Source organism: Motacilla alba, chromosome 14, assembly GCF_015832195.1.
Source record: "Motacilla alba alba isolate MOTALB_02 chromosome 14, Motacilla_alba_V1.0_pri, whole genome shotgun sequence".
Classification (NCBI taxonomy): domain Eukaryota; kingdom Metazoa; phylum Chordata; class Aves; order Passeriformes; family Motacillidae; genus Motacilla; species Motacilla alba.
The window spans coordinates 9,223,329-9,239,464 of NC_052029.1; the positions used below are offsets into that span (position 1 = coordinate 9,223,329).

The 16,136-nt window shown below is 39.7% G+C and overlaps 1 protein-coding gene across 1 annotated transcript; it reads left to right on the forward strand.

The window, feature by feature from the left end:
* The first annotated feature begins 2,569 nt into the window (after window positions 1-2,569).
* Window positions 2,570-15,108, forward strand: SDR42E2 (short chain dehydrogenase/reductase family 42E, member 2). Its single transcript, XM_038151831.1, has 12 exons — window positions 2,570-2,985; window positions 5,038-5,273; window positions 7,365-7,460; window positions 8,218-8,278; window positions 10,026-10,144; window positions 10,491-10,566; window positions 10,974-11,056; window positions 11,572-11,709; window positions 12,706-12,771; window positions 13,589-13,652; window positions 13,979-14,052; window positions 14,255-15,108. The coding sequence occupies exons 2-12, from the start codon at window positions 5,043-5,045 to the stop codon at window positions 14,456-14,458; spliced, it is 1,212 nt and encodes a 403-aa protein (XP_038007759.1). The 5' UTR covers window positions 2,570-2,985; window positions 5,038-5,042; the 3' UTR covers window positions 14,459-15,108.
* Window positions 15,109-16,136: the final 1,028 nt, after the last annotated feature.

Consider the following 16,136-nt stretch of genomic DNA (forward strand, 5'->3'; position numbering starts at 1 on the left):
TGGCCTGGACTTGGAGCATGACATGGGTAAGTTGCTTTGCCTCTGTGTTTTACTCCTCTAACTTAGCAAGGAATGTGAAGAATTTTGTATTATCATAACAATTTGGGTCTTACGTTGCATTTTTTGTTGTTGTACCAATATTGTGTCGGTAAACTTTCTTAAGGATGACTTCATACCTTAGAAACATTTGATATGTACCAATGCTTAGCATTTGGTTATATGAGAAATATTCTGAGGTTTCCTTTCCCAAATTCAGATCCCATGATTAATCTTTTTGACTAAAAATTCTAGGCACAGCTAGACATAATTAGAGGAGAGCTCTATTTTTTTTCTCTTCCATTAACATTGCAAGACCTGATTTAAATGCTTTTTAACATTTTCTGTCCTCTCTCACATGAAGAGTGAATATCTTACTGTTGTCACTTCCCTTCTCTCAGCTCTCTGCTGTTTCAGATGTCCTTGTTATGAGTGTGGTTGTTTTTGTAGTCACAACACGGTAAGTTCCCTTAGTCAAAAGTACTTGCACCCTACAACAGCTCTGCCCAGACTTCTCTGGGGCTGCAGAGGGAATCAGCACTCTGTGCCCTGTCCAGAGGAGTTTCACCACTCTGAGTTCAGGCTGTGTCAGTGCCTCTGATGGGCATCTGCATGTGAACAAGTGCATGAGCAGGTGCTCAAACACAGCACAACACAACTCTACTAATTTAGGGCTTAGATGCAGAAATTTTTAATAAGTAACTGAAAAGAGGGCATCTTTTGTATGGCAGGTATTTCAGCAAAACCCTGTCCTTGAGTAGGTTTAAGAGAGAGCTTAGTCTCTTCTGGTTTTGTGCTATTCCTCTGCCCTTGGGCACTCCAGAACATCCCATCCTGCCTGTGACTCACACCAAATATCCAGCTGTCATCTTAACTCACGCCTCTGTCGAGCCCTTCATGCTCTGGTTATTCTGTAAAGGCTCCTTTCTGCATAGGATCTTCCACACTTGAAAACCATTCTCCAGGTCCCCCCACAGCTGGAGCGCAGCTCCTGTTCTGGGGTCTGGGAGCGCAGAGCTGTGAGGTTCCCAGGACCTGCCAGTGACCGGGACGCAGACCTGGTCTCACACTTCTGCCTTCTGGGCCATGGCTTGAAACCCTCTGGGGTCCAGCACCCAGCAGGGTTAGAGCCAGCACAGGCACCAGGCTTTGTATGCTGGGGACAGAGATTGTCTCGTGTGTCTTATGCCAAATCCTCCTTACCCAATTCAGGCTTGGCTCGAGCAGCATGTGATTCGAAATGAACTTGTGTAAGCATTCTGGGTTCCTCTATGAAACACTGCAATTACGTTTCAACATCGCTTTACAGTCTGGATGTGAGTAACATTTTGATAAGCCAAACATTTCAGAAATGTGGAGCTCCTCCATGTAAATAAATGGACAAACTCCCTGACACCTTCCCGTTGTATTTTATAGTCATCTGCTGTAAGTACTGGAAGTTTTGTTTGTTTCTATGTGCCTACATGAACTATGAATGGTCATAGGAGAAAAAGTAGAAAAAGGCAGTATGGAGTTGTGATTCAAGACCAAAAGCAAGCTCCCATCTTATTGCAGCAGCTTTTCTCCTGGTAACTGTAGCTTCTGTTTCTTTCAGAAATACTTAGCAGGATGCATTGAATAAAATATGATCATCCTTCTTTACTAAAGGTAAGAGAATAAGCATGAAAGGACAGGTACAAAATACCAGTTCTGAAAATTCCTCTGAGGTGTCCCCTTCTTGCCAAGGTGGAAACGAAAGCCAAGTTAAAATGCTCTTTGTTAAATTTCCCTGAAGAGTGAGGGATTGATATCCTTTAGATAAGCTGACAAGCTGCTTTGACTTGTGAAGGATTCTGGAATAGTTCAGGGATAGAATGGACACTTTATTTACTGCATTAAATGGTAAAAGGTGTTAGGGCTGTGGACAGCTCAAAAAGGACAGTTTGGTGTTCTTGAGCTGAGCTCGTCACTCACTCAGCAATCCAAGAAGTGCAGATTAATTAGACAGGTTCAATATTCTGGTTCTAATGCCAACGATAAGGACTTCAGAACATATATGTTATGTGAAAATACATCTGCCTAGGTGTCAGTTTGAGTTCTTGTTAGCACACGAACATTAAATTACATTTACATTGCAATTGGTTACCTATGAATTTGAGCTATTTCCAACATGAAAACATTGAAAATTGCAGTAATTTATATTTAGATGTGGGAGTGTTTCTTTAGCATCTTAACTACTGTTTTGAGACTTAATTTTAGACACACCCATTTTAAAATGTTGGCTTTGATTTCTCATTGTTTAACTCGCAAAAGCACATGTTTTAAAAGTGCTTTAAAATCTTAGGACAGAGCACATATATAATTATTAATAATTTCATTAATTCATCATTCATTTAAAATGCATTATTTAACAGTACATCACCTTTTCCTGTTCTGTTATGTACAAGGTAGTTTATTACCTTCATCTTGGAAGCCAGAGAACAACCCACGTGCCTACAGTTAAGCCTCTCTGCAAATACAAAATTGGGCTGGGGATGGAGATATAAAAGTCAGGCTGAAAATGCTGAGTAGCACTGCCAAACAGGATTTTTATTCCTTCTCTAGTAGTTTATCTACAGAATGATGGTACCAACAGTATATTTGTGCTGTGTGGTGTCTTATACTTTCACCAGGTAAGTGAGAGCTACCATCCTGATAAGAATAGTCTGATGTGGAGAATTTTTAATTTTTTTTTTCCTGAAAAGGAACGTAAATTATGTACCAATTAAGCCCTGCCCTTTCTTGGCTCCCAGCCAACCACCAGCTACAAAGGAGCAGGAACAGCAAAAGGCCTGAGCACACGTGAACTCCTCTGTCTGCCTGAGAGCACCTGATGCCCTTGAGTCACGAATTGTCCAGCACAGAGACATCTCACCCTCCTACCTGGACAGGAAGGCCTGGGAGAGCACTGACAGCAGGATTCTACCAAGGGTACTTACTACTTCTTTAGCTATTTTTAAAAACCTGATGTGTTTGACTTTAACTTTTTATGGGAAGTAATTAGAACATTTCTGATATTTGAAATGACAGCAGGGGAGCTCAGAGCAACTCACACTACATGTGCTGCATGAGATGTGACTGTGCTCATCATGCAGAACACATTAATAAATAAGAATAGCTCCTATAAATTCAGAGAAAAAAGAAAGTTACTGGTTCTGAAAAGAAGCATTTTCAAAAAGAAAATTGCTTATGTTCAAAATTTGAAAACCATTTTCTAAATCCATGAAGCAGATTAATATACTAATGCTATTAGGGCTTTTTAAGGAAGAGATTTCTAGAAAACTTCAAACTTTTTAATGCAACCTCCAGCTTATTAAAACCTTAAGGAGATATTAATGACAAGCATTCAAATATATACCATTTCTCAAATGTCTTTTTGTAATATATGTGATAAACTTGACTTTGCTTTTCCTTACAGTGTATAAAAAGATGTTTTTTCTCAGAAGAGAAGGCAAAAGAATTTTATATGGCTTAAGACTCCTGCATAGCATACTCTAGAGATACAGATCTATGTTTCCTTGCTTGAACAGGACAGCATACTTGTTTTAGTTGTATTACATTACATGTAATTAAAATTTTGTTTGAAAACATGGATTATTTTTCATTTTTGAAATGTCAGGATGTTTTTCAACATAAGGAGCTGGTGTTTTACACTGTTACACCCCTCAGTTTACTGAATTGAGTGAACTGACATTGGTGTTAAAACCATGTAACACTATGGGCAATATGGTCCTTTCCTGTGTCTGAAATCTAAAATATAAAATAAGGAGAATATCACAAACAAAATTATAAAATACTCAGTAAGCAATGGCTAAAGTAGTCCATAATTTTGTGTGCTGTGGCTGCATTTTGTGTTACTTTTCTAGAATTTTTTGTCACTCTGGAGGTGACAGAGCTGCCAGCTCCCAGCCCTGCCCTGTTTCTGCCTGAGCTCTGCTGAGGCCTGGTGAAAATGGCTGAGAGCAAACTGTACTTACCCGTGAGACTCCTCTCACGTGAGGAGCTCTCCAACTATGAGAAAACCAAAATAATCTGCAGAAACTGGGTCCATATTCCTGTACTAGGCTGCAGGCACTCAGCTGGGCTCCCACTTAACGGTGACACGACTGATTGCAGATTTCTTCTGGATTTTTGTTTGGGTGCATAAGCCAAGGTGCAAAGGCCAAGCATGGAATCAGGACAACAGGGGCTCTCTGTGTGGGAAAATTAAATTTTGTGGACAAGTGATCAATGTTGAATAAACTAATTTGCAATACAGGACAAGGTGTACAGATGGGTAACTCCCATGGAATTGTTATTCTAGAATGATATTCTAATCAGTTTTCCCAACTAGATGAACCCACAGGGCAGATGCCTTATCTCTTCTGCCCCTTGTTGGTTTAGCTGTCTATGAATGCCCTACTGAGAATAATATGGTCAAAAGTTAGTGAGAACTGCACAGAAAACTAAATAAATTTAATGTATAACCAGAAAAGCTTAAAATGGTAGCAAACTTTTATCACTGCTGAAGACCCAAATGTGAAATAAAGTTGATTTTAAAACTAGAATGAATCCTTTCTCATATTCCTCATCTAAAGTCTTGGTTTATTTTCCTGACTAGTAGGATACCATCAATTTGGTATTAATATATCAGAAGTTAATGAGTTTTCAAGGATAAAATGTTTGATTAAACCAAGTATTTAGAAATGCCATCATAGCTGTTAAGGTTAAGTAATTATAATGGCTCTAAAATCCTGTAATTTCATTTCTATATAATATGAAATTTGGGGGTAGGTGGAAGAGACTCAGTATTGGAATATGAAAGTATTCAGACTCATTAAACATTATACATAGAAAGCCCATCACCAAAATTATTAATTTATACATTTTAAACATACTAAGATAATAAAACTTGTATGGGAGCATTGTAATATGAAAGTAATTGAAATTACCCAGACCTCAAAGCAATATGCAGGAATTTTCAAGAGATCTTCTCTGTTGCAGTCGTGATGCCAGAGGGATCCACTGAAGAGCTCCACAGCAGCCCACCCTGTGAGAGCCAAGGGACAGAGCCTGCTGGGCTGCTGGCTCCCAGGAGCAGCAGGACACTGGTGACAGGAGGTGGAGGCTACCTGGGATACAATCTGGGATGTGCCCTGGTCAGCTCAGGAATTGCTGTTGTGCTGTTTGATCTTCGCAAGCCTAAATGGGAAATTCCACCCGGAGCGGATTTTTTCAAGGTATGTTGGAGTTACATGTCTAATGCTCGTTACCAAGGCTTCCTCTTAAGGATCTTTGATTAAAACATTTATGGAAAAGCCTTTCAGGACAAGGAGAGGAAGCCTTGGTAAAAGGTCTTTGCATTGATAAGTACCTGATTAAGGGTTGGCAAACAGGGTCCCAGTGTCTCCAGTGTCACCAGTGATGAGGTGCCATTCAGCACCCCAGGGGAAACTGTGACCAATGAAGGGACAAAGCTTCTTGCTCAGGGAAATTATTTCAAGAAAAAAGGTGAGAGCCAAGACAGGGCAATAACAGGAATCACAAATGCCAAACAACTGCCATGCAGTGAATGATTGAGGAAACTGGGATTTCTGGGATTTCCAGGCTGGGAAAGAGGTGACTCAGGAGCGGGAGAGCTCCTCAGGCTGTGAGTGGCATTGTCCACTGTCCCAGTACAACAAGGGAGGGCCATCAGGAATGAGGAGTCAGTTCAGTACAAACAAAATGATGTGGCTTTTCCTGCAGTGGGTAAAAGGCAAGTACAAAGCCTCAAGAAAAAATTACGTCCATTGGAAACTGCTGAATAGAGAAATTAAATTAGGCTCAAGAAATTTTCTGAATGAAAATGCTTCAAGACTAGAAGAGCACTCTGGGGAAAGCCCCACATTTGCTTGCCCTGTTCACACTCTTCCTGCAGCACCCATTTATGAGCACTGAGTCTTTTTGATTTTGAACAATTCAAGGAATTACCATGTCTGGAAAAAGGGGGAACACAAGAGGTCTTCAGCATTTGACAGCTCACTGCTGTGTGTGGAGAACACATTCCCCAGTACCTCTCACAGCTGCTCCAGGGGTTCAGGTTTGGGCTTGGGCTCTGGGGGCACTTTCTGGGTGCTCCTGTCATGTCACACAAAGTCTGGCTAAACCAGGGTATTGCTCAGCTGATCTTTTCTGAGCATGTACTGTAAGAGCATTTGCCCCCCTGCTAGAACTGGGAAGTTGATGGCAAAGCTGGAAGGGATGACAGGCCCTTGGTCCTGCAGGCTGACACTGTGATGCTAAGTTTTCTCCTTTGGGCTACATCACCCTCTGGGGCAGGTGGAAGGGAGGCAGAGGAGGATGGATGATTCTGGGCAGAGCAGAATACCAGGCCAAGTAGAACTTGTCTGACTCAGGATGTTTTTATGTTCCATTTCATAAACAGCTTCTACAGAATGTGGAATAGGGATAAAGTATTATTGAAGAACCATTCAAACACCATAAGTTTGATTTGTTAATGCTATAAGTCTGCATGATTTGATTTAAGTTTGTGGACTGATGGCAATTTACATCTTCTAAAGGGGACACGAGATCTCACAAATCATCTTCTAGAACAGAGTTTTTTATATATCAATTTAGAAAGAATAAATATTACAAAGTGTTGGAGAGTTGCCTGGAAAATTGAACTATGGAGTCCTAGTAAATGAATTAATAAGTGACTTCAGAGGTTTGAGCCCTGAGCAGTGATTTGGAGATGGCTAATATTGTTTATACTGGTTAGCTCCTGTAGCATTGCATTGAGGGTGGGAGGTGTAAGTCAGCTGAATTTGTGAAATACTTTGGCAACCTTAGGAGAAAGAAGTTGAGAGTTAAAGACTGGTTAGATTAGCTCTTAATATTAATCGATCCATTATTCTATGTTATTCTATCAATTTCATTGCAGGAAATAATATAATACCTAATATTTTGAAATATTTGGTGATTCCAAGGCAAACAGCTGAACCCTTCCTGCTGTGATTTACTGTCCCTGGGGCTGGATTCTCCAGCCCTCGAGCAGTTGCTGCTCCTATTCAAGTCAAACAAGTTTTGCCAGCCTGGAGGCTGCAGGACTAAGTGTGAAAATACGCATTATAATTGAAGCCAACAAGAGTCATCTTTGTTTTGCAACAAAATACTGGCAAAATTCTTAGTCATTGCTTTTTCTGCCCGTTCATAATATTTTATTTAGTTGTCTGTGAAAAACAGACCAGAAGGCCTTTAGATTTTTCATACTAGCTGCAGTTAATACAGTTCTACAGAGAATGTAGGAGCTCTACCTGACAAAAATCCATTATTTTCTTGTTTTGCAGGGTGATGTGAGGGATTATGAAGCAGTGTTCAAAGCATGTGAAGGGGTTGACTGTGTTTTCCATGTAGCTGCCTGTGGAATGTCAGGATTGGAACAAGCAAGTACCATTTTCCTAAAGTTTTCTTTGGTTCTTTTTGAGAAAGAAAAAAATTTGCCTGCACATAACAATGAATGTCAATGAATGTTTACAATATTTATGTCAGACAGAAGTTGTTATAAAGACCAAATCATCCATACAGAAAATAAGGGAGGTATTCCTTAAATAAAAAAGACAAAGTGTGAAAGTAATGTACTACAAAGTATTCAGAAAAATGAGATCATAGTTTTAAGATCTTGGATAAGAAGGTGTAGCCTTTTTCTTTGGTCTGAAGAAGAGTGACAGCATTGCTCTAAAACTAATGGTGATGCATTTTCTTCTTGTGAATTCAGTCATGAGGAAACAGACCACAATCCATATGTTATGGTGAATTACACTGATAGTCAAGGAAGGTATTATCATAAAAATCATGAACCTACTAATTTATTTCTAGGAACAAGACAGATTGCCACTGGAACAAGAACTTGTGAAAGCTTTCAGGGAGTATCACCCCTGCCTGTAATTCTGGGGTGTGACAAAATATTGAAGTATTATTATTTCCTTTTAGATGCAATTTATCTTTCATTTTTCAACTTTCCTTGCTCATATACTGAACAATACAATAAAAATGAGAACTGTCAGAAATCACTGCATGTCAGACAGAACTGTAACATGTATCACAAAAAGACCTCAGCTATTCTAGATCTGGCAGTTGTATCATCATATTGTAAATGTGACTTGTTTGAATAATTCAATCTTGTGCAAATTCTATTTCTAGCTTCAAAAGAAAGATCAGATTGAATCCATAAATGTTGGAGGCACAAAAATAATAATTGATGGTAGGTACCTAGATTTTCTTTCTCTGCATCAGAGCCAAATAATGAATTAAAAAACTTTCTAACTGGGTGTTTCCTGTAGAGATCAGGCAGTAAAATGAGGCTCTTCTCTGCCTCCTGTCAGAGCATGATGTAAAGCTGAGTGTGCAGGTCCCTTTAAAGCAGGTAGATTTGCCACTGGTTTGAACTGGGGATAGATTTTCAACCTGGACTTCACACCTTGGCAGTCCAATGAAAGCTCTCCTCCATGTACTGATTTTTTTTTGTCTTTATGTAATGGAGAAGTGTTATCTTCTTTCCTCATAGAAATAACATGACAGCTGTTGTACTGTTTGTTGTGTCATAAACATTTGGTAACAGGCACCACAGGTGTGTAAGTATATTTGGCTATTATTTTATCACATTAATACAGAAAACCTTCCATCCTTTCTGCTTACTGTGATCCCTTTTCATTATACACAGATTCTTAACTACTGTCTCTGGAAGATGCCAGTAGATCTCCTTCAGTATCTTCAATTCCAGAAAGAACATTTTCTGAGTGAACTGTAAATACCAAAGCCTCCTTCTCTTTGGTTTTCCCTCAAAAACCAAGTGGGAAAAAAAAAAGGCAGAAAAATGGCAAAATCGGTTTTTATTTAGACTCATTTTCATGCTGCCTGTGTGTTATTACTGAAAAAATGCAGAAATGGAATAGTAGGCAAGTAAAACTCTAAACGAGTTAGAAGAAAGGGTTGCCACATATTGCCTTCTTCCTTCCCCAACCTTCAAACCCACAGAAACATGTCATGTCAAATTTCCATAGGCTCACAGCAAACCAAGACACAGGGAGGAGCATGAACTGCTCATCTACATTTTAATAATACACCTTATTATTGTATTTTTTCCCAAATATTTATTATTTTCAAAATGAGCCAATGAACCAGCAGGACAGACTGCTCTGTAAATTCTAAAAATTCTTGAGTTTGCCTTTTAATTCTCTTCAACTTTAGGAATGTGGTTAAATGAAAAGGAAATTTACATTATTCAAATTTGCAATGACAGATATGGAGCAGAATTTAGCTACAATGTCTTGGCTACACAGGACTGGAATCCATAATTAAGTCTTTGTTTCGCAAATAACATTAATTTCCTTCGTATTTAAAGCACAGCTGATTATATACTAGCAGAGCATGTTTTCCTGTTAACACATCATTTGTCACTGATGAACAGACTGAGACAAAGGCAGTTTTGTGGCACTAGGGCAGAGCTGGCCCGTGCTCCTGTGTGACTTCGTGTTCCACCAAAGTGGGGTGCAAGAGGCAGCTCATGGAACCGGGGCAGCCCAGTGGCCTTGGAGTGGCTGCTCCCCGCAGCACTGCCCCCCGGGCTGTACCACAGCAAATGTTCTTACTCATCTCCTTGGTGTTCAGTTTGTAAAATGAACATAGCTGAAGAAAGGTTTCTCAAGGAGGAATTTTCTCCCCACTGAGGTAATTCCCCTACCCAGTGACTGCAATCCAGTGATATGATAGTTACAGGGACCTCATCATGAAACATTTGGTGACCACAATGTGTAATATTTCCATATTCAATGAAAAATTCCAGCTGAATGAAAGATAATATTATATTAAATGATAAGGTAACATTAAAATTAAAGTATTACCTTTTTTCTATAATTGTAATGTTTGTTTAAAAAAAATAATCTGCTAGTTCAGCTATTTCTCTCTCTTTATTTTTGTTTTAAAATAATTTATTTTGTGTATCACTGTAGTCTGCAAACAAAGAAATATCCCTAGGCTGATCTATACCAGTACAGTGAATGTGGTGTTTGGAGGGAATCCTATTGAAGAAGGAGATGAAGAAACTGTACCATATTTTCCACTGGAAAAGGTACTTTGTCCATGGGATGGTGTGGCATTTCCTGTGCTCCAAAGGGTAGATTGTGTAAAGGCTCTTCTGAGAGCAGGAGCTGGTTTACTGTGGATGTTCTCAGTACATTCAGCACAAAAAGTGAGTTGAGTAAATATGAATGGACTTAAATTCACCCTGAAGCTAAACTTGTGACACTAAAGTGTCTTTTTTTTTGTCATAAACTATATATTTACTACATCTTACTATTTCTAGTTTTGTTTTGCCTGGCTGATATGTGTGAGCTGGCTAGATTAAATATTGTCAGTCATAAGCAATAAGTTTGCCTTTACAGATTCAATAATTATCTTATTCTGCTTCCTTATAGCAATTTAATCATTATTCCAGAACCAAGGCAATTGCAGACCAAATGGTTCTTGCTGCTAATGGAACTTTACTCAAAGGTACATATAAAGCATCTGGGGCCTTTTTATCATTAGGAGTGCTGATGGGCATTCCTTTCTTTGGTTGCTCATTAATCAATAGCATACTTTAACTGAAATAAGGATTTATTTGTTTCTATGCCTTTCTTCAGTGGATAATTAGTTGTTCTGATAATACCAATTTGTAAGTTCTGTCCAGTGGTTTCTTCTTGGAATCCCAAGAAGGTTTTTCAGGCTGCTAAGCTCAGGTCTTTCACGGCTACTGAATTCAATTTCACACAGACATGAAATCAAGTTCCCAGGAAGCCGAACCACTCAGAATGGTCACAATGAGCCTTAATTTTGACAGTGTAAAATTCAGCCAATATGTGTCAGCCCTTTGCTGCTGTCACAGCTGTCTGACAGTCACCTGTTGCTCTCTCTCCAAGGAGGGGACAAGCTCCACACGTGTGTGCTTCGCCCGCCAGGCATCTACGGACCAGAAGAGCAGCGGCACCTGCCTCGAGTAGCTGTATGTGTTTTGTAGTCAGCTCTGGAGGACACCACAAGTAGTTGTAAGGGCATAACACAAGTGGTAGCACCTTGATTGCAGTTCCTAACCATTCCTGCAGGAATGTGGTGAAAGCTTGGGGACAAGTGATGTGGTGCAGGGTAACAAATAGCAGGAAAGCAGCACTGCGGGCCAGGACCCAGCTGGGTTTCTCAGTGAAAAGGAAAAGCAGAAGGCTGAAATGCCATGGTAAAAGAACTAAGTTTGCATCCCTGTCATTTAATGGAAATTGTCTTTTAAATATGCACTTTAGTTTCTGCCAAAAAATATCAGGTCACTATATTTTGCCACTGCCTATCAGTGCAACCATCTTTGATTTCCAAAACCACCCCCTAGTTGGGTTTTTTCTTGTGACAGGTTTCTTGTATAATTGTACACAAATACAGCAAATTCCAAGTATTTGGGTTGAGACAGAATCATATAATCGTGCGTAATAAATGAATAATGTAGTTATCTCATGCTTTCTGTTTCTACAGGTAAATATCCAGAGGAGACTTTTTAACTTCAAGTTTGGGAATCACAACGTTCAGATGAACTGGGTTCACATAGGAAATCTAGTGCAAGCTCATTTACTGGCTGCTGAGGCTCTCACCTCTGAGAAGGGCTATGTAGCTGTAAGTAAACAATATCATCACCGCTAGCTTGAGTTCTCAAACAGGTTTAATTTTTGATGTTTTGAGATCAAAGGGTGTTGAAAATGTCATATGCTAAATTCTCTAAAATGGTGTGTAGCTCCACAAGCACACAGACAGTGCAAGTGCAAACACATTTCGCTCATATTTTGATGATGTTTTTGTTTGGTGTGAAAATACATAATTTCCTGGGTCACTGGACGAAACTGTATTTTTAACTAGCTTAATATACCATTAATTCACCATTACACAAATCTATATATCCTTTTATTCTGTTGAAAATAGGTTCTGACCAAGATGCATAAAATTTAGAGCAACCATTCTGAGGCATTCCAGTTGAATTTTCAGAGCTGAAAATTCCAAAAAGAGATTGGACAATTTTTAAAGGTTTTTCTTTTTATTCTACTGGTCACAATTGCAACACCAATCTGAGGACCGTGAAGCATTACAGAACTGACAGTGTTGCAGCAGCTGCTTCATTCACAGTTCCTGAAGGTCCCAGATTCATTTGGATTAGTAGGAACACACAGACAACAGGTACTGACACAGGTGAACACCTCTCCATGTGTTCTCAGTTAGTTCAGCACTTGGAAGCCACGCAGCTGTTTTAGACTGATGCCATTCCCAGAGTCCCAGGTTTGCTTGGGTGCTCAGGTGTTGCTGAGTTTGTTAAATGCCATCAGTGCTGCCCCTTCTGTGGGACTCACAAAGGTCATTCTGAGCCCAGCACATCATGAAGAACATAATGCTCCAACAGCTGGGCTACTACATGGGGAAACGGAGCTCTGCTCTACACTACACCATGGTTAATCATCACGAGCCCCACCACCACAGTGAAGCCCAGTGAAGGCAGCTTCCTCTGAGTACATTCACCTTGTGCACGCTCACAAAATCATGCCAGGTAGGTAGGTATGAGAGAGACAGAAAATGCCATCCCATGCACAGTTTTGTCACTGTTTTTCTCTGCTTCTTTACCAGAGTGGCCAGGCTTATTACATCCACGATGGTGAAAATGTCATCTTCTCTGAGTGGATTGTGCCTTTGGTAGGTTCTGCACAGCCCTGCAGCTCCCAGCACTGTGTGGGCACAAGTCCTGTCACTGGCTGACACACCAGATCAGCTAAATGAAGTTCAGTGCACAGAAATTACTGAATTACTTAACATTAAACTCAATCCTGTTTTCCCTGCGTATCCCAAAGTTCCACTGGTGTTAAGGGAAGTTTTGGATACCTGTAACTGTGGAGTTTGGCCTTACTGCTTTGAGAGGATTTAGGTGGGAGGTCCAGAACCTGCTGCAGGACAGAGCATTTCGTGAAGCAAACCCGCAGTGCATGGCAAGCTCTGCCACTGGCATCTGGCAGGACTCTTACAGCCATTGCTTATCCCTTTGTCCTGGCATCAGCTGCAGCACAGAGGGGAAGACCATTCAGAATCTTACCTTAGAATCTAAAAAGAGACAACACTGTATTTTCAGAACTATCAGGCTGGGATTCTAGGAGCATGCCAAAGCTTTGATCCTGCAATGCCAGCACAGAAAATGACTGCAGCAGAAAATTGGGCCTGTATTTAACCATAGTTCAGTCTTCCAGTCTGGGTCACTTCCCCCTTGGAAATGGCCTTTTACTCCCCTTTACTGTCCAATTGCAGATGAAGGGTGGGAGGTGGGCACCAAAGAATGAGTAGTGGGCTTCAATTACATTTTTTACTACCTGTATTGACAGGAAGACTAGCTGGGGAAAAAAAAGTTTAGGTACAAGTTTTATCAACATTCTTTTAATTTTTTTTTCCATTTTCAGGCCTCATAGACACTTTCAATTTGGTATAAGTTCTCTGTTATTCTTTCTTTTTACACCCTTTTTAGTTTGAAAAATTAGGCTACAGGAAACCTTGGATACATATTCCTGTTCTCCTGGCTCATATAGCAGGTAAAAAAAAAATAAAATACAGTCTTAATTATTATGGGTTGTTTGATTTTTTTTTATTCCTATGAAGACACATAGTGGTTTTATAAAATGCAGGGGCACAAATTGTAGGAATGATTTAAACTAACATTATTTTAATTGAGAATAATCACTTGTGCCATGTGGTGTTATTTATAGCAGATAAAGTTTAAAGGCTATTCATAAAGTCATAATGTACTTGATAAATTGAACAGTGCCTTCTGCCAGTAGGAATTACAGGATGTATAATGTCAGCGTTGTCTCCGTTTATTGTTAACCAGATGTCTCATGAAGCAATTTCTGTTTCACAGCCGCTGTGATGGAATATTTGCACCTGATACTAAAGCCAGTTTTTAGCTTTACACCTTTCTTGACAAGGAATGAGGTAAATATATAAAAAAAGATAATGTTTATATATTTCTGACTCAAATTCTCATTAAGGATGTGATACACCCTTTGAATTGTCTGCATTGCAACTCTGTTTTGTATTCTGTTTCCATTGTAACACCATTGTTGATATATTTTCATCCAAGTTCTAGAAAGTTGGATGCTAAAGTCACTGCCATAACTGTCCTTCTGGCTTTTAGGTGTGGAATGTCACTGTAACTCACACTTTCCGAATAGACAAGGCACGAAATCAGCTCGGTTACAAACCAAAGAAATTCTCATTTGCTGATTCTGTGGATCATTACCTAAAAACAAGACCTACCTGCCAAGAAGACCACACATTCCTTAAAATGGTGTTTGTTTTTGGCATTTTGTTAAGTTTTGTCATTCTTTCTTTCTTCTGAAACCAAATAACCACTCACCTGTTCCAGAAAACTTCATTTTGTTTCTGAGTATTAATTATCTGGTCATAGTACATTCCTCAGCCACTCTGGACTTTGTTATTCATATTACTATGATGACACCTCTCTGACCTCATTAAGAAAGAAAAAAAAAAACCAAACAAAAAACAACTGGAAAAGTGAAAACATAGGATGTATCAGGAAATGCTCCCCAAGAGCAACACAGTGTTACAGCAAAGGAGTTCACCACAAATGGGTGCAGGAATAGTTTTAATGGACCTTCATTCAGTGATGTTTCATGCTGGGAAGCATCTTCTAAAAATGATAATTCAGGAGGCTGAGAAGGTGGAAGAAGAGGAACTGTCACAGGACAACAGTGTTATAACAAGTCCAGTAGCTCCAGTGAAGAAAAGTGTGACTAAACAACTCTTCTGATGAAGCCATGGCTACAGCTACTGTCAGTTAGCCTGAGGAATTACAGAGACCTGGGAAACAGTGGGAAAATATGGAAAGTAAATATTTATAAATAATAGGTGATTAGAAAAGTGAAAATCATATTTATGTAAAATAGTTGTATTGTTCTAAAGCTTTGTAAAAAGGTAATAAATATCATTATGTGTGTTTGTAAATCAAATCATGTCCTTTCAATGCAATAATAAATAATAACTGAACCAATAACCTCCTGTTTTTAAGGAGCTTGTTGGAAGGTGGAATTCAGACAACTGTTACTGCTCTCTGGAGTCACATTCTCCACAACCCTGTAGCAGTGCTGGCACACACTGTGTGTTCAGGGAATTGCATTTTGGGCTGAGCAGACAAGCCAAGCTACCCTTTCTTAAGTCTCCCATCAGTTGCTTCTTGTGTGGATTGCACTGTGTGAGCCACCTGTGCTACATGTACACACCAGGTGTAGCCCAGACAAACCTTACAGATGTTAGGAGCTTTTCCTTGGGATCCAGCTTTGCTCTGACCAGGGAGCAGCTGCTCCCTCTCTTGCACCCCACGTGACTCAGCAGAGCTGCATTTGCCCCATTGGGTCATGGAAGACAATGATGGAACAGCTGTGCCATCTGATTGTCTCCACTCATTATTCACTTTGCCTTTTCTTGCCATTTTACAGGATTTTTAAGACCAGTAAGTTTATAGAGATTCTCTCACTCTAAATCTACAGGATATTCAGGAGAGCCAATAGCAATGCTAGAAGAATAAAGGTTACAGGTAAAAGACAATGCACAGTGACAGGAGATGTGTGACCAACCACAATTATCACTGCAGCTTGTGTAAGCAAAGATTTGTTTTACTCCAGGGTTTTCTTCTCTTCACTAAACAAATAGTTCTGTGTGCAGTGAAAGCAGTAGAGTCTGCTTGATTATGGATTTGCATTTGGAGATTGTCCTTGTCCATACAAAGTGAGCTCCCACTCTACAGCTTCCTTTAGCAGGGGCACTGCTCAGACCTGTCTCCTATTCCTGGCAATTGACAGGAAGCTTAAAGAAGAGATATGAGACCTTTATTGAGGTTTGATTAAAACCAGTTAAATTCACAACTTATCACTACAGAGCTGCAGCTGAGCCAGCAAGTGCTGCAGGCAGGCATGTAAGCCTTTACTCCCTAGAAATCCAGAACAGAAAACCACTTCCCAGTTACTTCCCAGTGAGAGCATTTTAGCAGCATGCAAACA